General features: G+C 41.6%; 1 protein-coding gene and 1 long non-coding RNA gene across 5 annotated transcripts in view; one reads left to right on the forward strand and one right to left on the reverse strand.

Annotated features, from left to right (window-relative positions):
* The window catches only part of zzz3 (zinc finger, ZZ-type containing 3), a 162131-nt gene that overhangs the window by 78142 nt on the left and 57872 nt on the right, over window positions 1–26117 (reverse strand). For 3 of the 4 annotated variants that reach the window (XM_069939303.1, XM_069939305.1, XM_069939304.1), the window contains exon 2: window positions 169–1736. The exons of the other annotated variant lie outside the window; for it this stretch is intronic. In XM_069939303.1, coding sequence (XP_069795404.1) covers window positions 169–1673 — 1505 coding nt within the window. In that variant the 5' untranslated portion in view covers window positions 1674–1736. The remainder of the gene's footprint in view (window positions 1–168; window positions 1737–26117) is intronic. 4 annotated transcript variants of the gene reach the window in all.
* On the forward strand, window positions 197–21225 carry LOC138764038 (uncharacterized). Its single transcript, XR_011357965.1, has 3 exons — window positions 197–2282; window positions 8901–9064; window positions 20213–21225. It is a non-coding gene; the product is annotated as an uncharacterized lncRNA (long non-coding RNA).

A 26117-nucleotide genomic window follows, 5' to 3' on the forward strand; every position in this document is an offset into this window, starting at 1 on the left:
TTATTTTCTTTTGTAAAGGGGCACCTCAAAGACTGAGAGGTATTAGGGAGAGAAATAATTTTGCTTTCATTCAACACATACCACAATCAAAATAGGGAAAAACTAACATTGTTTTAAAAAAAAAGTACAAAGAAAAATTGCTGTCATGGTTACCATGGTTACACATACTCTTTGTTGTGTTTCAGCGTCACATGGTCTGATTCAAAGTAGTATACATCAGGTTCCTCCTGCTCCTGCTCCTGCTCCTGCTCCTGCTCTCTAGACTGCTGGCTGCTATTCTCCCTGCTTGTGGATAAATGCCCTTTCTCCAGCCCCTGCAATGCAGGCGAGTCCGATACATTACCACTGCAACTATCTCCAGCCCCGTGTAGAGGCAGTGCCTTTTTGGCTTGGGAGACATCCTCTTCCAATTTTGCCCAACGTTCCCTGTCTCCAGCCACTACTGCTCCGATGGTCATTTCACATTCATTAAGGTTGGGAAATTTGTCTTCCACCTGCCCTCCGTCCCTGGGGGGTGAACACATCTTTTGAGGGCTGCTCTTGCTAACTGCAGCCCTTCTGGGCGAAGTTCTCAGTGCATATCTGTGTTCTTGGGATTCAAACGGGGAACCTAATCCAGAGTCTGGCAGTGAAGAGGAATCTGCCACCTCGGAGATCTCTCCAACTTCCTGAGCAGCATCCAGACCACAACTGGCATTTTCACAACACCGTTCTTTCAACAGGGATGAGCTATACCCCACCACATCGACTTCTTCCTCAGATTCCCTGATTTGCGATGGGTTCTCAGTTGCTAGAAATGCGGTAGATGGCCGTGACTGACTGGTTTGTGACACCGAGGGGCAGTCACTTACTGTCTTGTAGTCTTCCCACTCCAAATCTCTAGAAGGCACATCAGGCACTGAAGTGGTGGCCGCCTCACTGCCATTCAGCAGCAATGGATGGCCACCGGAATTAACATAATCAGTTTCTGTTGATAAAATGGGTGCATGAATATCAACAAGTTTTGGTTTATTGTTCAAATGAAGACGGTCACACTCACTACGCACTGGGGCAGCAGCATCTTTCTCATTGATCCCATTGGCAGCTTGGTGAGCAGATACCTCTTTCAGCAACAATGAGTCCTCACATCCTCCATGCAAGTCCTTCACCTTTTTGATCTCCCTTTTGTCACAACCATCCAGTAAAAGAAAGCGCCGGGCGCGCTTGAGCGGTGAGGAGTCCCCATCGTTATGTGCGGCTGAGCCCTTTCGCTCGAGTGAAATCTTTTCAGTCTTAACAAGCGGCGATGCATCTTCCAGGCCATCTGCAGGCTCTGAACGGGAGCATCGCTTCACCCGCTTAAAGATGGGCAGCACAGGGTCGCAAATGTCAAGAGGCTTTTTCTCATGGTGGTCTTTCTCGGAACACAGCAGACCCCTCTTTCTGGGGCTTGCCCAGGATTCCCTGGCGCTGTGCGGTTTATATTCGTGGATCTTGCCACTGCTCGTGCCCTTCTGCTGCAGTGTGGCTTCTTGCTTCTTTTTTGGCGATCGCGACCTTAACTGAGGAAGAGGGGATGAATCCTCAGGGTGAACGATACTCCGGTTCCTCAGTGTTCGACCGCAGAAGTTTTCATCCAAACCGTTCGACCCAACTGACGACCTTGTAACACGCTGGGATCGAAAAGCAGCCATACTATGGCAAATTCCTAATATATCACCATCATGGTTCCCTCATGAACACCAGATGAAGAAAACCTTTAGAATACAAAAGAAAAGAGCCAGTTAAGCGAGAGACAGTAAACAAAATGTCTTGCACAGAAACACCAATTAAATGCATTTTGGCTTTGCCATGTACGCTACAACATTCAACCATTTTTTTTCCAGGTCTACTTATTATTTCATTCTTGAAATAAAAGATTGCAACTCGAAGGATGCTCCTGGAGCAAGAGGCTGCTTTGCCACAGGAAGGAGATGAAGCTGCAAGTGTTTACCTCCTCTGAGTTTTAAGTACCTTGAGCCGAGGAAAAGCACAAAGTAACATGGAAACGCAAAGGCAACGGATTAGTTCCAACCTCAGAAAGAGTTGTCAGTAACATATCATCACAGGCTGAACGGACCGCTTCTTTTCTATAAACGTACATTGTGACACAAAGGGTTTTTTAAAAATGTGCAACGGCATTGTACAAATAGAAAAGCTAGATCTGAAGTACTGAAGAAAGAACAAGGGAATCATAACTGTTTCCACAGACGTATCCAACTAACATTCAACAAGAATGATTGACCATATTTCACATGAACAATGTAAGCAAAAGTACTATTAAAATTTATGGATTTTTCCAGACATGCTATCTATTCTAGAGAAAGTCTTCCAGAAATTATCAAGTAAAAGATCAATTTGAAGTAGTGGGAATAACTGAAGGAAAAAAAGCAGAAGCAAGAGCCAATGAACCTGATCCCCCAGTTAATATATATGGGCTGATCCAATCTTGGCCACAAGCACTACTGTGCCACCTGCTCATCGTGCTCGGAACCGGGTGTCAATCGCCACCCGGAATATATTCGATAATCTGTCTTCATAACCCTCTGGTGTGGAGAATTCAAAAGATCACAACCCTCTGGAAACAGAAATTCTTCTGCACCTATTCCAAAATTCTGCCTCTGGTACAACATTGTCACTTAGGAAAACATCCTTTCAGCATCCATTTTCTCAACCCCGCTCATCAACATGCAATTCAATCAGATTTCCTGACATTCTTCTATCCTCCAATGAGTGTGGGTCAACTCAATCCAATGGATCCTCGCTATACTGCAAATGCAATAAAACTCCAATAAGCTGGCACCACAGGCTTTGGTGGTGCCTAACTGCAGATTTTTCAAACTATTTAATGTTACTCCAATTAAGATAACACATTGTTACATCCTTTTGTTTTATAGAAACAAAGAAAAGTACAACACAGGATCTGGCCCTTCAGCCCATTGCATCTGTGCCCATCTGGTTGCATGTGGTCCAAATCCCTCCCATGACTTGGCTACATTTTCTAGACACACTCTGTAAAAAAAATTGTCTCACACACCTCTTTGAAATTTCCCACATCACAATGTAAACCTACACCCTCTAATATAGAACATAGAACCTTACAACACAGTTCAGGCCCTATGGCCTGTGATGTGCCAACCCATACATACCTAGCAAAGAATTTTTTTTTTTTTTTAAAATAACTAAACCCTCCCTTGCTCATAACCCTGTATTTTTCTTTTATTCATGTGCCTGTCTAATATAACCATATAACCAGTTACAGCACAGAACAGGCCAGTTTGGCCCTACTAGTCCATGCCGTAACAAATCCCCACCCTCCTAGTCCCACTGACCAGCACCCGCTCCATACCCCTCCAGTCCTCTCCTATCCATGTAACTATCTAGTCTTTCCTTAAATGTAACCAATGATCCCGCCTCGACCACATCTGTTGGAAGCTCATTCCACATCCCTACCACCCTCTGCGTAAAGAAATTTCCCCTCATGTTCCCCTTATAATTTTCCCCCTTCAATCTAAAACCATGCCCTCTCGTTTGAATCTCCCCCACTCTTAATTGAAAAAGCCTATCCACGTTTACTCTGTCTGTCCCTTTTAAAATCTTAAACACCTCTATCAAGTCCCCCCTCAATCTTCTACGCTCCAGAGAAAAAAGCCCTAGTCTGCACAACCTTTCCCTGTAACTCAAACCTTGAAATCCTGTCAACATTCTCGTGAACCTTCTCTGCACTCTCTCTATTTTGTTTATATCTTTCCTATAATTTGGTGACACAGTACTTCAAATTTGGCCTCACCAATATCTTGTACAATTTCATCATAACCTCCCTACTCTTGAATTCAATACTCCGATTTATGAAGGCCAACATTCCAAATGCCTTCTTCACCACACCATCGACCTGAGTATCAGCCTTGAGGGTACTATTTACCATAACTCCTAAATCCCTTTGTTGCTCTGCACATCTCAATAGCCTACCATTTAAAGCATATGACCTATTTAGATTTGCCTTTCCAAAATGTAACACCTCACATTTATCTGTATTAAATTCCATCAGTCATTTCTCAGCCCACACCTCCAGCCTTCCTAAATCACCTTTTAATCAACGGTAATCTTCCTCACTGTCCACAATACCACCAATCTTTGTATCATCCGCAAACTTGCTTATCCAATTCTCCACCCCTACTATCAGATCGTTAATATATATAACAATCAACAGTGGACCGAGGACCGATCCCTGAGGAACTCCACTAGTCACCGGCCTCCAATTGGACAAACAATTTTCTACCACTACTCTCTGACACCTCCCATCCAACTATTGCTGAATCCATTTACCTACCTCCTTATTTATACCTAATGCCTCCACCTTTTTTCCTAACCTCCTGTGGGGAACTTTGTCAAAAGCTTTACTAAAGTCTAAATAGACAACATCCACAGCTTTCCCTTCATCAACCTTTTTTGTAAACCCCTCGAAAAACTCAATCAGGTTTGTCAAGCATGATCTACCCCTGACAAAACCATGCTAATTACTCCCTAGCAATCCCTGTACCTCCAAATATTTGTAAATACCATCCCTCAGAACACTTTCCATCAACTTGCCCACCACAGATGTCAGACTCAAGGACCTATAATTCCCAGGTTTACATTTAGACCCCTTCTTAAACAGCGGAACCACATGCGCCACCCTCCAATCCTTTGGCACTACCCCCGTGGCCAGTGACATCCTAAATATCTCTGTTAATGGCCCCACTATCTGTCCACAAGCCTCCCCGAGTATCTTGGGAATATTTTGTCCGGTCCTGGAGATTTATCCACCTTTATCTTTTTCAACCTCCTCGGTTATCCTTATATGCTGTCCGTGTGGGCGGCATGGTTGGCGTAGCAGTTAGCGCATGGCCAGCAATCAAGACCAGACAGGGTATGAGTCCTGCACTGTCTGTAAGGAGTTTGTGCATTCTCCCCGTGTCTGCGTGGGCTTTCTCCCACTGTACAAAACGTACTGGGAGTGTAGGTTAATGGAGTATAAATTGGGTGGCATGGACACATGGGCCGAAATGAACCTGTTACCATTCTGCATGTCTAATTTTATTTAAATTAAGAGTCTCTTAATGTTCCAGCCTCCACAGCCACCCTTGGCAATGCATTCCAGGCACCCACCACTCAATGTGTAAAAAACCTACACCTGATGTCTCTGCTAAACTTTCCTCCCATCACTCTGGTGTTTGCCATTCCCACCCTGGGAAAAAGGTTGCTGACTGTCTACCTTATTATCTACATCTCGCATAATTTTGTAGACCTCTATAAAGTCGCCTCTCATCCTTTGTTCCAAAGAGAAAAGCCCCGGCTCTGCTAACCTTGCCTCATAAGACACATTTTCTAATCCAGACAACATCCTGGTAAATCTCCTCTGAAGCCTCTCCATAGCTTCCACATCTTTCCTGTAATGAGGTGACCAGAACTGAACACGATTCTCCAATTGTGGTCTCACCAGAGATTTATAAAGGTGCAACATTACCTCATGACTCCTGAACTCAACCCCCTTTTTCACCCTGGGATTTTTAACCCTGTGATTCTGACTGTCAGGTTGTCACTCAGCCTCTAATTCACCAGACAACAATCCAAGTCTGTTCAACCTCTCCTTTTAGCTGATATACACACTCCAATCCAGGTAACATTGTGAACCCCTTGAGTAAAGTAGATTTAAAACTCCACACAATAGCCTAAATGTGGCCTAACCAAATTTTCATATAACTGCAACATGACTTACTAACCTTTAGACTCAATGCCCTGACTGATGAAGGCAAGCAAATGCCTTATTTGCTACCTTTTTCACTTCTGTGGCCACCTTCAGGGAGCTGATTACTTTTGCTCCACATTGAACTATTTTTTTCAGTACGGATGATGACTTTAAAAGTAAATTGAGCTAAGGGAGTTATAGCTTGCAAGTTTCAGCTTGTCTCACTAGTTTCCTTCCTAGAACCCCAGTGCATACTCTAGAGTCATTGAGATGTCTTGAACAACTTATTGAACTTTTATGAAGTCTTAAATGCAAAGACTAAAACAGTACATGTGGTCCAGAAGCAGTCTAAATTTCAATTATTTTTAAATTTATTTACAAGTTAGAAGCCGATTCCAGCCATTGGAAAAATTCACATCCAATTACACCCATTAACCTAACAATACTATGTTTTTGGAGAATGGGAGGAAACCAAAACGCCCAGGAAAAACCACATCATGGGGAACATGTACAAATTCTTATAGAAAGACATCGCCAGATCTGAATCTGGGTCATTGGTTGTGTAATAGCAATGAACTAACCGCTACACTCACTGTGGCGCCCATCAAAAAAACCTCTCTACTTCTATTCTCCATAACTCTTGCAATGGAAACCAACATTCTATTAGTTTTCCTAATTACTTACCTGCTAACCTTTTGGGTTTCATGTCCTGGATTCACAGATTAATTTTGCTACAGCATTTTGTGGCCTTTTTAAATATTTGCACATTTTCTCTTGTGTGGCACTATACCCTGCATATTTGTTTTATTGTAACATAATCCCTTGCATTTGTATTTTTAATTCTTTCGCTACTTGTTGTCCTATTAATAAATTGACTTGGCTGGAATACCATGCAACAGAGATTTTCACTGCATTCTCAGTATCTTTGACAACAACATTCAAATTAATAATAATCTGCTTTTTCATTTTTCCTTCCAAAGAGAATAGCTTCACATTTTCTCAAAATATATTCCATCTTCAGCTTCTTGTCCACTTACACAACTTATTTGCACCTCCTTATAAACTCTTTATGTTCTTCTGACAACTTGCGAATCCATCTCTCTAGGTCAGCAGCAATTCTCGCTACGGGAAATTTGCTCCATTTATCCAAGTCATTAATACAGCTGAAAAAATGTTTGAGGTCCCAAAACTCCACTCTTACTGACTGCTGATCTAAAATTACTAATTTATTCCAATAGATGTCTGTTAATTAGCTGTGCCCTCATCCATGCCAATAATATTGTTCTCCTCATCATCAAAAACAATGAATCACACTCCAGAGAGGTGGAAAATCTCATGAAATGGTGCAAGAATAACAACCAGAGTCTCAACGTGGACAAGACTAAGGAGATGATCGTGGACTTCAGAAGGACCAGAAATGACCACTCTCAACTACACATCAACAGCTCTGTAGAAGAGAGAGTGGAGAGCACCAAGTTGCTTGGAGTTCACTTGACTAGTGACCTATCATGGACATTCAGCATCTCCTCACTAGCCAGGAAGGCGCAACAGCAACTGCACTTCCTAAGAAGACTGAAGCGGGCAAGGCTACCGGCCATCATAATGTCAACCTTCTACAGGAGCTCTATCGAGATAATCCTGGCTGGCTGCAGCACAGTGTGGGATGCTGCAAAGAAATGGATCGGAGGTCAATCCAAAGGACCATAAGAGTGGCAGAGAGGATCACTGGAGTCTCCCTCCCCTCCATCGACGTGATCTACTAGGGTCATTGTCTGTAGAAGGTGCACAAAATCACCAAGGACCCTTTCCACCCTGCACACATCTTTCAGCTGCTCCTGTCGGGGAAGAGATATAGGAGGATCAGAGCCAGCACCACCAGGCTGAGGAACAGCTTCTTCCAACCAAAGGAACTGTTCACACTAACCACTGAGTCTCTCATTTGTATGAAACAATATTTATTTATTTATTATAGATAAAATATTTGTCCTGCATGCCTATTATTTGTCTGTTATGTGTGTTATGTCTGCATGTTTTGCACCAAAGACTGGAGAACACGGTTTCATGTGGTTGTACTTGTACAATAAACTTGACCTGGCTTGAATATTGCCCATTATTTCCCATATTGTGCAGCAATCTTTTATGTGGCAATTTGTAGAACACCTTCTAGAAATTCAAAGACACTGTATCCAATACTTCCCCTTTATCCACTCTATTTTCTACATCCTTAAAGTGCTCGACTGAATTTGTCAAACATGATTTCCCTTTCACTGTGTTACTTTGGTTGACTGCCTAATGATTTTTCCAAATGTACTGCTATTAGATCCCTGAATAATGGATTCCAGCATTTTCACAATTGCAAATGTAGGTTCATTGGCTCTAGCCTCCTGTTTTCTATCTCCCTCATGTCTTGTTTGTTTGTATGCGTGTTATGTCTGGCTATGAGTCTGCGAGTTTTGCACAGAGGACCAGAGAACACTGTTTTGTCGGGTTGTACTTGTGCAATCAGATGACAATAAACTTGACTTGAAAGCTTCAACATGTCTCAGAGGGACAGAAAAACAATAGATAACCAAGAATAGTACTCCCTTGTTACTTCTCCATGGATTGTCACCTTGTCGTGGTGGAGAAGCTTGTGTGGTCCTGTGATCCCAAGAATGATGCTGTCTGGTAAGGTTACTCATAGCAGCAAGGTCGACGGTAACGTCCCTGACAAGGAATAATCCAACCAAGTCCTCAACGGTGGAACAAGCGGACGAAGCTGCTCTGAACTCAACGGCTATGAAGGTTATCAAAGGGTGCGTCAAATCCATCAGGTCCAATTGTTGTGGTTTTCATGCCATTGGAACAATAGTACAGCCCCAATTATCCAAAATCAGATTATCCAAAATCTTCACATCTGAATTTAAATTTTTAAAAATATAAATTAGGATATCCGAAACAAATCAGAAATCCTCATGTATCTGAAAATTTTTCGGAGCCGAACTGACCTCACAGATTGGAAAAAAATTCACTCAAAATGAAATTAGAACACCGATTGTCCTCGTTTCAGATTAACTCTCCCCCCCCCCTTCTCTCCTTCCATTTCTTCTTTACCTTCCCCTATTGACTTTTCTCTCCATCTCTCCCTCTCAAACTGAATGCCCCTGTTTCCCAGCCTCAAGCGGTTAGAAGAATCCCTTGTCCCCTTCAAGGAGAGCAGCCTACCGGCAGGAGCTGCTGCATTACCCTCCTAGCAGCAGTGAGGACGTTGTGCTGCCGGACAGCAGTGAGACCTCGGTGGGGAGATGCCGGTGATCGGTGGCAGGAAACATTATTTTGGTGAGATTTAAACATTATTTTAATCCTTAAAAAGCCTTCTCTTGCTGTTTGCTGTTGCTTAAAACCTGTTACAAGTGATTTGCTGTTGCTACTGGGCTATTTTTTTTTAATGACCAGTTCTCTGAAGAAAAACATTTATCTGACATAGGCCGAGTCCTGACCATTTTGGATAATCAGAATTGTACTGTAGTTGGTTGATACACACACAGGCGTCTTCGTTCTGTGGATCAGCGGAATGAAGGCCATCATCCTTGACCTTGAGAGATAGCCACAACAACAACTCCCTTCTTAGAAATTAGTCCCCACCTCTACAAAGTAGACATTTCAAAAGTGTAGTGATGTCATTTACATTTTGAAGGATCTTCCTGTGTACCAAGTGACTGGTACTTTGTCATATGCTACAGCATATCAAGAGTACTTGATGGGCTATAAAAACATGTTGGAACATTCAGAACTAAAATAACAGGAGCATTTTTAAAAATCAAGGACAAATTGTTAGATTGCAAATTGCTGAAATACTGATCAGCCAAACTTAGAAAGCTCCAAGTGACCTCACGAAATAATAACCCTTAACATGAAAGATATATTTATATTGCTTTGCTTCTTTAAGATAACATGGCTGCTGGTGGGTGGGAGTACTGGTTGGGAAGTGTTAATTCAAAACATGATTGTTCAGCAGAGACTCGTTTGACCAAAGGATTTTTTCTTGCTCACAATTCTTATAAGTTCCAATGTTTGTGGAAGTTTCAGACGCTCTTCCTCATCCTTTATGATGTTTATAAGTATCACAGACAAGTTTCATTTATTCTATTTTGGACTTTTCTATTCATCCTTACAAAAAGGTTTATATGGTACAGTATTCACAAAGGAACTAGGTTGCTTTTCAACTGATGAATGATCAGATAAAGTTACCGAGGGCGACGAAGGCATGCAGGGCCCCAAGGTGACTGCTTTAGGTTTTTGACAAGAGTTCTTCAATTAAACTGACTCCTGCTTTTACTTCCCCATTGCAATTAAACCCCTTCATGTATTTAAGCAGACTTTTTTGAAAATGACTGAATCAGCACCCATCAAATTTTCAGAAAGTATATAAATTAAAAATAACTGCTTGAAAACTCCCAAAGTTCTTTTAACCATTAAATTTGCTCCATGTAGTTACCAAACGCTGTAGCATTACAAGCAGTTTTCACTTTATCAATTTTATTTTCTTATCCTCCTCACCAATCCTTTAAACCATTTAGTTTATATTATCTCTGTCCATTCTGTCTTCCCATCCCTATACATTAAATTGCATCAATGTGAACCTGATAATTTCAAAGTATTACTGGAGTCCGTTACTTTCCGGCTACTCACAAATTGTCAACTTTTATTTCGCCGACAAACTCTGAAATAATAAAGTAATCCAACCCAGCCAAGACTTGTATTGACTGAAGTTTAGAAAGGCAAGTGAGAACATGAATAAAAGATACATGATCATGAGAGGTATTGACAGGATGGACGTGGCGAGCAGGTTTACTTTTGTGGAACAATCTGCAATCATGAGTCATTTGAAAAATAAGGGATCACCCACCTAAGGAAGAAATGAATTGAAAGATTTTTCTCTCTGGCTACTGAGAATCTGGGCAAATCTCTTCCTCTAAGTGCAGTATAACAGAATCATCAATATACTTTTAAGGCACTGGAGATGGATTCTTGGACAAAAGCGTGAACTTTCTACAGGGGTCAGCTTCTACCTTTCAGGGAATGGGGAGTAGAATTTACTTTCACAGAGACCATGATCTTAATGAGGGACCAAGTGGCCTACTCTTGCATGTGCATACGTTCAGGTCTAAATAGAGGACTTCAACTTTGCTAACATCTGATAAGAAAATTCACATTAAAAGCTTATTTACACTAAATCAACAAGGGTTAAATTAGTCAAGTACAATTTCCCTTCACTATATAGATTCAGGCCACCATTCCTTAAACCAATTTTTTTTCCAAAAACAATTCATAATTTTTCATGTCACTAAATAATTGCCCTTTGACAGTGTTAGGCTGGCGAGGTGAGTGTTATTGGATTTATCCCCAATATTCTTTATGAACAGTATTGTGATAATTGTAATCTCCAAGTACTTTGACATTGTTCCCATCTTTAATGGTGATATCAGCTACCACCATTATTGTTTCTCTCAGAAACCAAGGATAACTAAGTATCTTCTTGCCCATACAGTTTTACTTTGAACACTGCTTACCTACATCTTTATCCTATTCAATCTTCCTGATATCTCCACTTTTAATATGGCATTACCAACACTATAGATGAAAGGGTGAGCCTATAAGGAGAGATTGAGTCCTCTGGGACTGTATGCACTGGAATTTAGAAGAATGAGAGGGGATCTTATAGAAACATAACATTATGAAAAGATATGATCGAGGTAGGTAAGCTGTTTCCATTGGTAGGGGAGGACAGAACTAAGGGACATAGGCTCAACATTCAGGGTGTTAGATTTAGGACAGAGATGAGTAGTGAATCTGTGGTATTCACTGCTCATTGAAGCAGTGGAGGCAACCTCCGTGAATATATTTAAGACAAGGTTGGATAGATTTTCATAAAGTAAGGGATATGGGGAAAAGGCAGCTAGGTAATGAGCCTATCATCAGATCAGCCACAAACTCTAAGGTGCTAGTGAGGGAATGCTGCCGACTGACGCATTCAAGGCTACAGGAATGACAGGCCAGGTGGCCTGCCCCTATTGCTATTTCTTATGTTCTTATCACTACAGCCCTGTCACCAGGCTCTATATCAAGCATACAGTACTTCTGGATGGACTGCTATACTCTCAAACAGACATACTTGGCATTGTAATCAATAGTTGGTGAACATGAATGACAATAGAGCATGGAACTTCATGCAAACAAAATCTTCCAATATCCTGAAAGATTACCAACGACTCCTACAGAGTCCTTAGTAGGCTCTACATTTAACTCACTTCCTGGGCCATTATGTCAAAGGAACAGGGACCAGTGTGAATGTCAAAGGCACGTTTGGAATCTGGACTAGCAAGAGGCAAGTGAAGATGTAGCTGAGAGAGGACAGCAAAGGGACCATCTTCCAGCTACTCCTCCCCCCCCCTCCCATGTTCATCATTGGAGAAAACTTGGGTACTTGGCCTACACTGGACAGCCCAGAGCGTGCTGGACATGTTGTGGCCCAATGCAACACAGTCAACAGCAAGAGCTGCAAGCAGCAAGGCCACCATACAAAGGACTGTAGAGAAAGCAAGTGATGAAGCTTGAATGGAGAAACAGGCCATCTCTACAGAGCCTGACCAAAAAGTAACACACACACACAGGCAATAAGAGGGAAAACGACCAATATCAGGTCAATGCCACCTCAACCTTAACCGCTACGGAAACTTTGGAAGAGACTGAGACTAGGGGAGTGATGCGACCACAAGCACGTCCTCCACTAACCTCCAAATCCCAGCCATGAGGCCGGAGGCCCCTCCTGAGAAGGCAGTCAATGGAGAAGTGAGCTGTAGAGGAAAGGTGGCAGATGGTCATGAAACAAAAAGAAAACATGAAAGAAACCGGCAACCGACACCACAAAGAGTGGGAAGAAGTGAATCAAAGCATCAACACCTCTCTCTGTAACTGTAACTGGATCCTAATAGAAAGACCACAGTCTGTGCAGGTTGGTAGCAGAACATCGAGCACCATCACATTGAGCACTGACACACCTCAGGGCTGTGTGCTCACTCTCCAGAGCATCTTGGACTTGTCGGGAAGGTGCAACTGCACTTCCTGAGAAGCGTGAGGGAGGCAAGGCTAATTAATAGCCACCATCCTGATAACCTTCTACAGGAACTCTATTGAGAGCATCCTGGCCAGCTGCATCAGTGTGGTACGGATGCTGCAGAGCACTGGATTGGAGACCATAAGAGAGGTAGAGAGGATCACTTGGGTCTCTCCCTCCCTCCTCCCCCACGCTATTGACATGACCTACCGTGATTGTTGCCTGAAGAGGGCTCACAAAATCATTAAGGACCCCTACCACCCCACGCACAGCATCTTCCAGCTACACCCATTGGGAAAGAGATACAGAAGTATCAGAGCCAGAACCAACCAGCTGAGAAACAGTTTCTCATACAATCCCTCCAAGATTACTATCTATTTCACTATATTTATTTATTTTTATGTAGTGCGTATAAATCACATGTAACTGTGATATGTAACATATTTGTCTAAATATGCTTTTTTTTTTGTCTAAATATGCTTTTCCATGTTTTTACACTGAGAACGTGTTATATGGTGAGCTCTCCACTGGCCACCGTGACAGAGGTGCACCAAAGAAGAGGTACAAGGACTGCCTAAAGTAATCTCTTGGTGCCTGCCACATTGACCACCGCCAGTGGGCTGATATTGCCTCAAACTGTGCATCTTGGCGCCTCACAGTTCGGCGGGCAGCAACCTCCTTTGAAGAAGACCGCAGAGCCCACCTCACTGACAAAAGACAAAGGAGGAAAAACCCAACACCCAACCCAACCAACCAATTTTCCCTTGCAACCGCTGCAACCGTGCCTGCCTGTCCCGCATCGGACTTGTCAGCCACAAGCGAGCCTGCAGCTGACGTGGACATTACCCCTCCATAAATCTTCGTCCGCGAAGCCAAGCCAAAGAAGAGACACTGAGAACCAGAGAAATGCTGTTTCTTCCAGTTGTACTTTATGAATTAAATTTAAAAAAAAACTTGAACATGAACAAACAGAAGCCAACAACCTCTTGAGGTCTGAGGATGAAGCCAGATTGAGCGATGATAAATGCAGAGGAAAGAAAGGACGATAAACCATCCACCAATCCCCTCGCGCCAGGAGATCAAGATCTAGACCAAGACCATTGTCCCCCCCCCAACCCGAGAGACGAGAAGTATTGAGGCCATCGCCCCCCCCCCACCCCTCCCCTCCCAAAACGGGGAGACCAGGAGCCGTACAGAAGCTGTCAACCCCCTCAGCTCCGGAAATAGAATGCAAGCTAGCCAGGAGATGGATCATCCCCCAGCGACTCCACCAGCTTCACCTGAGATCTCCACTCCCAGAAGATCACGTCCTGTACCTGAGCCCGAAAACAGTGCAGCAGTTCACCAAAGTGATGGGCGTGGGGGCTCAGACTCTACACACTGGAGATCTTAGTAAACCACAATGGAAATTAAAATAGTAACTCTCAATGTGTGCAGTGTCAAACACACTACGTGATATGTAAACGCCTTGCAATACTTTGCCAAAGTGAAGACAGATGTGACATTCATTCAAGAATATGGGTTGCCGCACTTCAGGAACTATCAGATGTGGATGCAATGGAAGTCTCTTGGGTGGGCACAGGGAGAATCAATTGTCACGCCTCCAGTCTGGGTATCTTGCTACAGGGAGGCAAACCACTGAGGTTAAGAAGGTGGCAGGGGCATCCACCAGAGGTGGATCTAAAGTACCACAACACCCTGTTCCGGCTGAATCAGAGGGCAGGCAGAGTAATGTGGAAAGTGAACATGAAGTTGCTGACCCCAGAGAATGTAGAGGAACTAAAGAGTTGGAGAACTGTGAAACCCTTCTTTGATTCTCCAGTGATCTGGTGAGAAGCAGCCAAGGAGAACATCAAGAGGTTCTTTATCCTCAAGAATGTTTAGAAAGCATGACTGAGGCTGAGGGAATATGCCAACTCCAGTCTGATCTGCAGCACTTCCTTCTGTAGTCGAGAGTAACTGCGAGAGATGAGGAGCCAACAAGCCATGCTTTTCAACTGAGTTGTCCAAGATCATCTTCTGATCAAGTCCATACAGTGGACCTGGATGCTCATGCTTCTTCTAAAAGACTCACAGAGGGAGCTCTGTGAACCACAGCCTTAAGGAAGAGGTCAGCTCAGGCAGATCCTCACAGACAGACGAACAGTAGATCCTTTAATACCAGTCTGTATCACACTAAGGCCACAGGTCCCAGAACTTCCTTTCATCTATCACGCAAGTCTTAGACGACAGCGAGCAGGAGAGTCTGGACCAGGCAATTACCTTGGGATGTGATGCTAAAGATATGAAAAGATTGAACTGTTTTGTTTTTTTTGTAAATTATTTATTGTGAACAAAGTATTTTTGGGAGGAAAAAAATTATCTAAAAACATGAAGAGAATTAGCTGTTCCATGAAGCAATATCTTGATTAGGCAGCATGGTTAACATGGGGGTTAGTGCATCGATGTCACAGCACCAAGCGATTGGGACCGGGGTTCAAATCCTGCACTCTAAGGAGTTTGTACCCACATCGGCGTGGGTTTTCCCCGGGTGCTCCAGTTTCCTCCCACCCTTCAAAATGTACGGGGGGGGGGGGGGGGTTGTAGGCCAATTGGGTGCAATATGGTGGCCCATTATCAGGCTGAATGTCTACATTTAAAATTTTGTATGTCTAAATTTAAAATGTAAAAGCAGCAGCTGCTCACAGTTTTTAATGCTATTTAATTGTCCAATATTAAAACATGAAGAGGAAGAGCATCTTTTCATCTTACAAGTGGCAGAACGTTTTTGCACCATATCAATGATTTTATTGCTGTAGTCAATCAGCCTTCATATGTCGAGTGATTCAATTTGTTTCATTTTATGGAATGCAGACTGGAGTCACGATTACCTCACAATGAGATGACACTTATCTAAAACATCTCGTCTCCTCCTGGGTTTGGCGCAAAGGAAAATGTACTTGTACCTTAAAGAAATGAACATGACTGGAGTTAATACTTCTGATGGACTCACTCTGTCATTATAATATGAGTTTCCAAGAGAACAATTTGGCAGCATGTAGCAGAAGAGCCAGTTAGTTTAAGATTGCTTCCAAAGCTAAACTGAGCCAAGGGGGAAAGAAAGCCTCGTCAACAATCTGACACACCAAGTGCAATATAATGTCTTTGGTGATGCAATTTTTTAAATGTTTACTGACAAATGAGTGCCATTTGCAAAATGCGAAAAAGAAAACTAAATACTGGATATGTACTTATTTGTAAAATGTGGGTGTCTAACTTTTTTTTTTCTTTCCAGATGGTCCCATGGGATTCAGTATGACTTGCTTCCACTCCTATTCTATGGGTTCCAAGATGGCTGGCAAGCCCAATGTGGGACCCATAGATGCTTTTTACACAGTTGCGTGAGGCAGTGGGTTGTTTGGTTGGTGGTGTACTCTTTCTGACATTTATGCTGGGCTTCTAGGTGATCCTGATGCATTGACTCAAGGTTGTCAATGCCATCCTGAACCATCTTCCCCACTCAGAGATAAGTGTGCTTTTAATAAGGTTTTGAGAACATATTTGAACTTTTTCCTCTGTTCACCTGGTAATCTCTTCCTTTGACAAGACTTGGAATAGATTCAAGTCAGCAAATGACTTTCTCCCCACAGTAACACAAGTAAAATTTATTTTTTAAATTTTAGACATACAGCATGGTAACAGGCCCATTCAGCCCAAGAGCCTGTGCCGCCCAGTCGCATCCAATCAACCTACAATCCCCGGTATGTTTTGAATGGTGGGAGGAAACCCGGAGCTCCCAGGAGAAACCATGCAGACACAAACTCCTTACAAATAGTGTGGGATTTGAACCCCAATCCCAATTGCTGGCACTGAAACAACGTTGTGCTGACTGTACCACCTTTTAGTGAAGGTTGTAGCTAATCCGAACAGCTCTGAAGTAGAGATGGTTGTAGTATTGAACTGCTTTCTTGAATCTCTACAAACCTTTTGCTGGAGTTACTCCTGTAGTACAAGGACCTCCAGGAATTAAACCCAGCAACAATGAAGGGATGGAAATGCATTTCTAATGGCACAGATGTGTGAATCACCAGCGGAATTCCAGAATGAGGCATTCCCATGTGTACTGACCTGGACCAATTTGATGGTAGTTTATGCATTTTGGGAAGTGCTGTCACAAAGCCTTGACAAGCAGGTGCAGCATATTTTATACATGGTACATAATGCAGCCATGAAGTGCTGGTGGTGGAGTGTGCAAATGACTGAGTGCTAAACAGGCTTCTTTTTCCAAAAGGGAATTGCTTTTTTTTTCATGCTGCCAGATGCAGCCATCCAGAGAACACTCTAACACACTTTTGAGTCATGGCTTAGACCAGAAAACATAAGAATACAATTAGGCCATTTGACCCACTGAGTCCACCTTTACACATACCCAATGCTTTGGCCTTGACAAACATCCACAACAATGAATTGCACAGATTCACCACCCGCTGGGTAAAGAAATGTGTCCTCTCTGTTCTAAAGGAATGTTTTTTGTATTCTGAGGCTGTGCCCTCTGGTCCCAGACTCCCCCACCGTAAGAAACATCCTCTCCACATCTGATCTATCCAGGAGTTTCATTCTTCTAAACTCCAGCGAATGGAGTTCTAGAGCCATCAAAAACCTCGTATGATAATCCTTTCATTCCAGGGATCATTCTAGTGAACCTCCTCAAGACCCTCTCCAATGCCAACTCATTCTTCCTACCAATAATGAGCTCAAAACTGCTCACCTAGTGCAGAACGGCCAATGTCTTATAGGGCCTCAACGCTATATCCCCGATTTTATATTCCACTCCTCTCAAAGTGAATTTGCCTTCTTTACCAGACTCTACGTGCAAGTTAACCTTTATAACCATATAACAATTACAGTTCGGAGACAGGACATATCGGCCCTTCTAGTCCACACCGATTTAAGTGAACTCCACTAGTTCCACCTTCCTGCTCTCTGCCCATAACCCTCCAAACCCCTCACATCCATGTACTCATCCAACTTCCTCTTAAAGGAATCTCTACACTTCCTATTTCTCAACTTGTTGCCTTTTAGAAAATAGTCTACAGCTTGGTTTCTTCCACCAAAGTGTCTGATCTTACATTTCCCTACACTATTGCATCTGTCAGTCCCTTGACCAATCTCCTAATCTGAAAACTCAATGCTTGAAGACGATTGAAAAATTCTTGGATACCCATCTGATCTGCTCTTGCAAGCACAGTATTTATGCAGTTAATATCACCTTTCAATCATTGGGGATCCTGGAGTATTGATGGTGCAGAATCAGTACCATTAAAAATTAAAATGAAAGTAGGAAGACCTTCCCTCTTGGTAGAATCATTGCCAGGCTCTTGTGTGGCCCTTAGCAACGTAAAAGCATGATCTCCAAGTCCAATACATCAGAGCTGGGCTGCTTCATTTTGAGTTGAGAATGGAAATAAATAGTAAATATTTCCATTTACTTTCATGAAAGATGACCTGACTAATTGTAGGCTTGAAATTATTAACTCCTCAACCACTATCATCTTTCAAGATTTGACTCTAACAAGTGCAGAGTTTTGCATTGGATTCCCATAATTTTAGTTTTGCCCAAGTATGTTAATCCCCAACTTGGTCAAGCAGTGCTTTCATGTCAAAAACAGGAAACTTTCACATTGCTTCTGGAATTCAGCTCTTGGTCCTGTTACACAAAGTTTGAAAGCTTCTGGCAAAGCCCATCTTAAACATCAGTGAGTAGTTTATTAAATAGGAACAGTCTAATCTGCACAATCTTTCTTTCCAAGGCAAACTTAACCACAGTTAAATCTAGCTACATTCCATCATTGCCTTCCAGGCAACCCTCTTCCTAACTTTCTAATTTTGTGTCATCAGTAAATTTAGCAGGTCACGCTCTTCTTTGGAGTCCTTCATAAGTTGTACAAAGTTGAGGCCACGTCAGCATTCCCTGTGACACATCACGTACTATATTTGCAAGCAGCACCTGTACACACATGACAAGAGCTGCTGTTTCAAGATTTTCGCCTCTTGGCTGAGATGATTGAGATTAAATTGATGGGACAATAATTGGTTGTATTGGATTTACAGAAATTGGCAATACCTGAGCAATTATCCACTTTCATGAACGGATGCCAGTCTGTGAAAGGATGAGAACAATTTGGCTGCAGACGTGTCTAGCTCCTAGCTCCAGAATGCAAATGAGGGCGAATCAAATTGGCTTAACATTACTTTCCATTATAGACCAGAGGAGGAGACAAAGATACCCCTCCATTTTGAACGCTTCAAATATTTCAGCCTTGTCCATGACACCCACTTGGCTAATACTTTGTATTTTATGAACATATTTACTGTTGGACTCTGCAATCATTATGAATGGGTTCTTCTTGATGCCTATTCCTTCCCCAGCCTTTCAACTGTCCATTGTTATTACATGATTGATACAGCAAGACTGCTGAGCTTTGATCTGACAAACTGGTTGACAAATTGGCTAATACTTTGTATTTTAGGAACATATTTACTTTTGTTAGAATTTCACCAGATTGGCAAAGAAAAGTAAAAGCAGGAGCATGCTGTCTTACACCACCAGTTGAACCCCCAACTTGATATTTTGAGCAAGAATGAATGCTTGATAGCAATGGAAGATGTAGTCCAGTGGTTCTCAACAGTTTTCCCCCCACTCATACCACCTTAAGTAATTCCTTACTAGCCACATCGGTAGTTAGTAAGAGATCACTTAAGGTAATTCGTGAGTGGAAATAAAATGATTGAGAACCACTGATGTAGTCACATGGAATCCACGGTGACTGGGCCAAAGAACCTGTTTCTATATTACACTGTTCCCATGATCTACATTCTAGGATGCAATTCTGCCACTTATAGCTCAGTCTTGAGCTACAAGCTTTATTCTGAACCTCTTCACTTTGCTCAAGACATCAATGTGAAAGGAAACAATCGGCCTGTCGTAAGAAAAATTAACTACTCTTATAATTTGGAGCACATGCTAACTTATTTATACATCACCTATAACTAGGTAAAATATTAAACGCTGCTGTCGGAAGGATCCACACCACGCAGCATATGCTCGGTTCTCGCTGCTGCCATCAGGAGAGAGGTACGGATGCCACAAGACTCGCCCCACCAGGTGCAGTAACAGCTGCTCCCCCTCCACCATCAGACCCCTCAACGATAAACTCAATCAGGGACTCAGTTAAGGACTCGTACTTGTGGACTTTATTGAGTATTTTTATTCTCTCTGTATTGCACAGTTTGTTGATATTTGTTATCTGTTTACAGATCTTTGCTTGCATGTCTATGTTGTGTAGTTTTTGTTCGCACATCAATAACTGGTGATTCTGCCTCTCCTGCAGGAAAACGGACTTCAGCATCGTACGTGATCTCATGTATGTGCTTGGAGAATAAATCTGAAATTTGAAATATTCCACGATCAACTACAGCACATGAACATGCAGGAAATGGAGGAATTTAGACAACGTGCAGGGAGAAGGAATTAGCATCATGGAGCCCATTCCTGTGTTGCACTGATCTATGTTCTACGGCATTTATCAACTTTAGGAGACAGCATGAATGTAGTCAACATAGTCAAATCTAAGCTTAAGGAGCATTTTAAAGGAACATTGAGCTTCAGACAGGAAAATTCAGAAACCTAGGGGCCATTCAGCTGTTGGTGTAAAAGTAAATGACGGGCCAATGGAAATCATCTATGGGAGACGAGACGAAGACAAGCACAGAAATAGTGGACGCCTGCAGCGTCAATAAAAGATTACTTCTCTGTACAGTGATATCACAGAGATTGAGCATGAAAGGGATGGGTGGCCTTGAAAAGGATTCGAAGCATTGGTCAATCAGTTTTTAAATTCATTCATGTGATGTGGGCATCATTGACATGGCCTACATTTCTTCTAATTGCCTTGTTAGCCATTTCATACAGATTAAGATGAATCTCATAGCAGTCTGATAAAGGGCAAATGCAAAGAAGGAACATTTCTCTCCCTGTTCTTATTTAAATACTCAAATTTAAATGCACAGCTGCCTCAGTCAGATTCAATTTCACATCAATACATTAACAGTTTGTTGCTTCAGATACTGAAGCTGGTGCAGTATATTACCACCATATATACCCTATGGTAGAAGATCAGAAACAGGTCTTTGATTGTTTTCTTGCTCTCAAGCCACCATTCTCAAAGGGGCCCTATGCTATTCCCCTCACCTACCCCATTTGGGGGCCACAGCACATTCAAGTAAAAGCCTTGTTTTCTTTCCACCTCACGTAATCAAGTACTTTTTATAACGTCAGTAGAAGGGGGTCGTGGCAAGATGGCGTAGAGTCTAGACCTCTCTGGCCAGACTTTTAAAAACCCGTTTTTAACTCTTGGTTTTCAGGTTTAATTTTTTTTTAAACTTAAAGTATCAAGGAATTGTTATGGCTATTAATGGTAAAAAGATTAAACCTCAAGTTCAGAAGAAACTACATTTTCGGAGTGTTGAAGATTTAGAGCCTAAACAGTCTGCTACAACTTCAGGTTTGCTTTCTTTCAAGTCTAAACCACAGAGATTGCCTGTGGGAGCTGAAAAAATGACGACTACTCACCAGGAGAAGGACATCGCTGGAATTACCCATTCTCAGGAGGAAGGTGCGTGTGCCCCCGATGTGGATCCTGATCCTGGCAGCTTGCCGACTTTAATGGAGGGTGCACGCAAGAAGACGACTCCATTGCTTGAAATACCCCAGGATGTACTCCAATCTGAATATTTTGGTCTTTTTTGTGAGTTTTTGCAACAACAACGGGTTGCGGAGTGAGACCAGCGTCGACACCCTGAGGAAGTCGGGGTGCCATCGCTGGGAGTCCAGACCCGCAGTAGAACTGTTAAACTGCGTGTTGTTGAGATGCAGCAGGAGCTGCAGTTACCTGGTTCTGCCACTACGCAAGAGAAAGCAGGGCTGAGCTTTTCTGAATTACTATGTAAACAGCTAAGTCTTATCATTCACCATATGCTGAATGAAATGTCTCAGAGGCTCATTTTGGAACTGGATACAGTTAAAATACGCGTGGAAGCATCTTGTGAGGATTTTAAACAATTTTAGGCTGCTTTTTTGAATGTCAATAACAAATGGCTTCTAATACAGAAAAAGTGTTGGAGGTGGAAGAATCCGTTAAAGAATTACGAGAACGTGAGAAGGAGTTAGAGAGGAAAGTAGATTATTTGGAGAATCAAAGTAGAAGGAACAATGTGAAGATTGTTGGTTTGCCAGAAGGTATGGAAGATCAAGATCCTCTTCGTTTTTTTACCGAATGGATTCCACAAATACTGGGGCAGGAATTTTTCTCTGGAGGTCTGGTATTGGAAAGAGCTCATAGAGCCTTAAGAAGAAGACCTCTGCCTGGTCAACCACCGAGACCAGTGATAATTCGATGTTTGAATTATTTGGACAGAGAAACGATACTTCGTTTAGCAGTGCAAAACGCGAGACAACGACAAGCTCCGTTAATGATTCAGAATAGTAGAGTTTTTTTTTTATCCTGATTTGAGTCAAGAGGTTATTCAGCGTCAGCGTCGATTTAATCCAGTTAAAGAAGTTTTGTGGCTTAAAGGTTATAAGTCTACTTTTCGCTATCCAGCAGTGTTGAAGGTGTTTTGTGGAGACTTTCAATCTCGGTTTTTTGAGAATGAATGTGAAGCAATGAGTTTTTCTGACTCGTTGCCAGATGTAAGAGGACAAAGTCATAGCCCACCATTGTCTCCTAAAGAAAAATCTGGTTGCTCTGGAAATGGAAGAAACGGCAGAAATGGGAATGGAAATTGAAATGGGGTCACCGAGTCTGGAATTTCTTGGATGAATAGAAGAAGTTTTTTATTTTTATTTTCTTTTTATGTCATTATGATATCTTGTTGTTATTCTTTGTTTGGCTGGGGAGGGAGAAATTTGCTCTATGTTCTACTAGTCATCAGCCACTGGTGGGTGATCCACACCCAACTTTTGTTTAGGGATTACTACCTTTTGGTAGTTTTTTGGGGTTTTTTTTTCTTTTTATCTTTTTTTATTTTCATTTTATTTAAACTTCAATTTGTGGTTTCTTTTTCTCCTATTGGAGGGACTATTTACGTTGATCTGAGTCTTTATATATTGATATTATTAGTTTTTAGTAATATTAGTGGATATGTTGAAGTTTGCTACTTTTAATGTTCAGGGTTTAAACAGTCCGATTAAGCATAAGCGTATTTTTATCAAGTTCGATCTTTGGTAAAACATGTGTTCAGTAGAGATATGATTTTACCTGAAATGATTAAATTTGAGACTTTTGGGATAATGAGATGAAATATTGTTTAATAATGGAAAAAAATTACAATGTTTTGTGGATAACTATATTAATAGGTGGTTGTTATATTCAGAATATTTACATTTTGATTTATATTGACTAGATTTTAATATGTATGCTTTACTTTTCTTTATTTTTTTCTTCTTTCTTTATGGCTCTCCTTAGGAGAGTTGGCTGAAATGGGGGGGGGGGGGTTCTTTCCTTTTTTTTGCTTTCTTTTTAAAAAAAAATATATAAAATATAACGTTCATGCTTTGTTTATTGTTATATATGTTACTTATTATCTGTATTTTGAACGAATAAATAAAGTTTTTAAAAAAACCATCAGTAGAAGTATGGAAAAAAAAAGCTTGACTGCTTCATAGGGAACAGGGCCCATAAACTTTGAGGAAAGTCCTGGGGAGGGACGGGGGGGGGGGGGCACAGCCAAAAAAAAGGTTAAGAACAGCTGCTCTAGATACTAGCATTTGGATCTCCAACTTAATTTTTAATTATTCCTCATGTATCACCACATCGTCACCCAACTTTCAATTAATTCCACATCCCCTTGCTCAGCTTTCTTTCAGTCAACTCCATGAACTCATCCAAAGCCATGAATGAACCCCAAAATAGTAAAATGACATTGCCTGTGCTCCATACAACTCATCACTGGCTGTAACTCTGCACTTTTATACTGTGACAAAAAATATAGGTATGTTTTTGGGAGATAAATTGGGGCAGGTTTGTTAGTGTAGGTCACATACAAACACTTTAAAACAGATCTGATTTAAAATATTGGAGCTCTGCTAATGCTAGACATGTCGGGGCCTCAGAGCCTTTGCAAAAGCTTTGGAGAGTGCCCAAAAGACTTCACTAATAATGGATTGTTGTTGACAAAAAGGCAACAGATGAAAGAGCTTGTCGGAGCTGCATTCTGTCTGCAGAGGAACTTGCTGTTCTAAGAGGGTCATGTGGTTTTGCAAACAGAGAGAGTAAAATAGGCTTTCTCTCAGAGAGAGAGAGAGAGAGAGAGAGAGAGAGACACACACACACACACACACACACACACACACACACACACACACACACACACACACACACACACACACACACACACACACACACACCTAGAGATCACTTCTACAATTTTACAGTCAGTAACAGCAGCTGGGACTGGAACAGGACAAGCTGACAAGCTTGTGGAAAAAACCATTTGGAAGACGGGTTGTGAGTTCTTAGTTCAGCCTGGTCAAAGCCCTTGTGATTCATGCAAGAGGAGAGGAATAAGAGAAACAAAAAGGAACTCCGTAGTGACCTGAAAGTAAGAGGTTATCATCTGGAGAACCCTGACTGGGCAAGTTTTGTCAGCAAGACACTGGAGTGGCTGATGGAAGTACATCAGTTGTGGGTATCCTGGAACAAATTTCTCTCTGAAAACTGACAAGAACCTTCCTAAGTGGTAACCATTTACCCTTCAAGCATCAAAGCCTGATGAACTTTATACATGTTAAATTCTGTGCACAGTAGAAGAATTGCCTGCAACCAGTGAACTTGGAGGAGTGATAAGTGAAATTGGACTGTGAACCAAAGAACTTTTCTGAATTTACACACACATTACATACATGAGCGCTTAGAATTAGAAGGGGGTTAAGTTAGGTTAGTTAAGTTAATAGTGATAAGTTAAAGTGTGATTCTGCTATCTTGCTTAAAGATAATAAAAAGCAACTTTTGTTTAAGTGACCATATGCCTTGGTGAACATCTATTGCTGCTGGGTTTTGGGGTCCTCTGGGCTCGTAACAGTACTATGTCTTTCTTGTACAGATGCTTAATTTTTTATCTGAAATCTTTGGGACCAGACCCTTTACGGATTTCAGAATGTAACAGATCTGTTAATATGAATCCTTAATGTTCAAACTATATTTTATCTAGATATGGTTTAATAAGTAGGTTCGGGCAGTTATAAGGGCCTAAAGTCACACATCACACATTTAAATACACATGGTTCTTTGAGATAGAAGATAAAAGCCAGTTTGAGACAAAGAATGGATGCTGATCAAAGTTAAAAGTCCAGGAAATGAAAAGTATTTATGATGGAACTTGAGATATTGGAAACAATAGGTGTTAGTTCAGAAGCACTTGTATAAATGCAGGGCCATTTTATTTCTGAGGAAAGCAGACTGAGCGGAGACCTACAAAGACTTAAACACTTTTATCACATTCGTGTCAAAAGACCTCATAAGCTTCAAAGACAGAAATGATGTTGGGCTGGAAATATATTATCGAAATGAGAGACAAAGAATTCAGTTTGGAGAGTACAGAAGTCAAAACCATGTGACACACAGGGGTTGGAACCTTTGTGAAAGACAGGATTGAATTACAGTAACTTCTGAGAAAAGGGGAAGACAGAATAAGTAGCTTTTGAAATAAGGAAGACCATTTCACTATCTCTTTGGAAAAGAGGACAGAATTCTACTGGATCCATTTTTGTATAGTCACTTTGTTTAACCCTTGTCTGGGTTTGTGAATTCATTGTGGAAGAAAATAGCCACATTCACCATCTCTTTGAAAAGAGGGCAGATTCTTTGTGTGGAAAAGATTCCAAAATCTTCAGTAAAAATATTTGATCCTGGGAAGACAGGACTTGTATTCTCCTTTTCACAGGAGGTACATTGGTGGCTCAAAAGATGGTCACTTCTATTTAAAGAATATCTCTCCAGATAGCTCTTTAAAAACCTCAGGAGGATTGGGAGGTTGTGTGTCAAGACGGTGTGACTAAATTACTTAATGTAAGATATAGTTTAGTCAATCATAATTTTTTACATCAGTTGTATTTGACTCCCGAGAAATTAAAAAGATATGGTTTTAGTAATTCAGATTTATGTTTTAGATGTGGACTACATATTGGAAATTTGTACATGCAGTTTGGTTTTGTATTAAGGTCCAACCATTTTGGGG

The sequence above is a fragment of the Narcine bancroftii genome, chromosome 5 (assembly GCF_036971445.1).
Source record: "Narcine bancroftii isolate sNarBan1 chromosome 5, sNarBan1.hap1, whole genome shotgun sequence".
Taxonomy (NCBI): Eukaryota; Metazoa; Chordata; class Chondrichthyes; order Torpediniformes; family Narcinidae; genus Narcine; species Narcine bancroftii.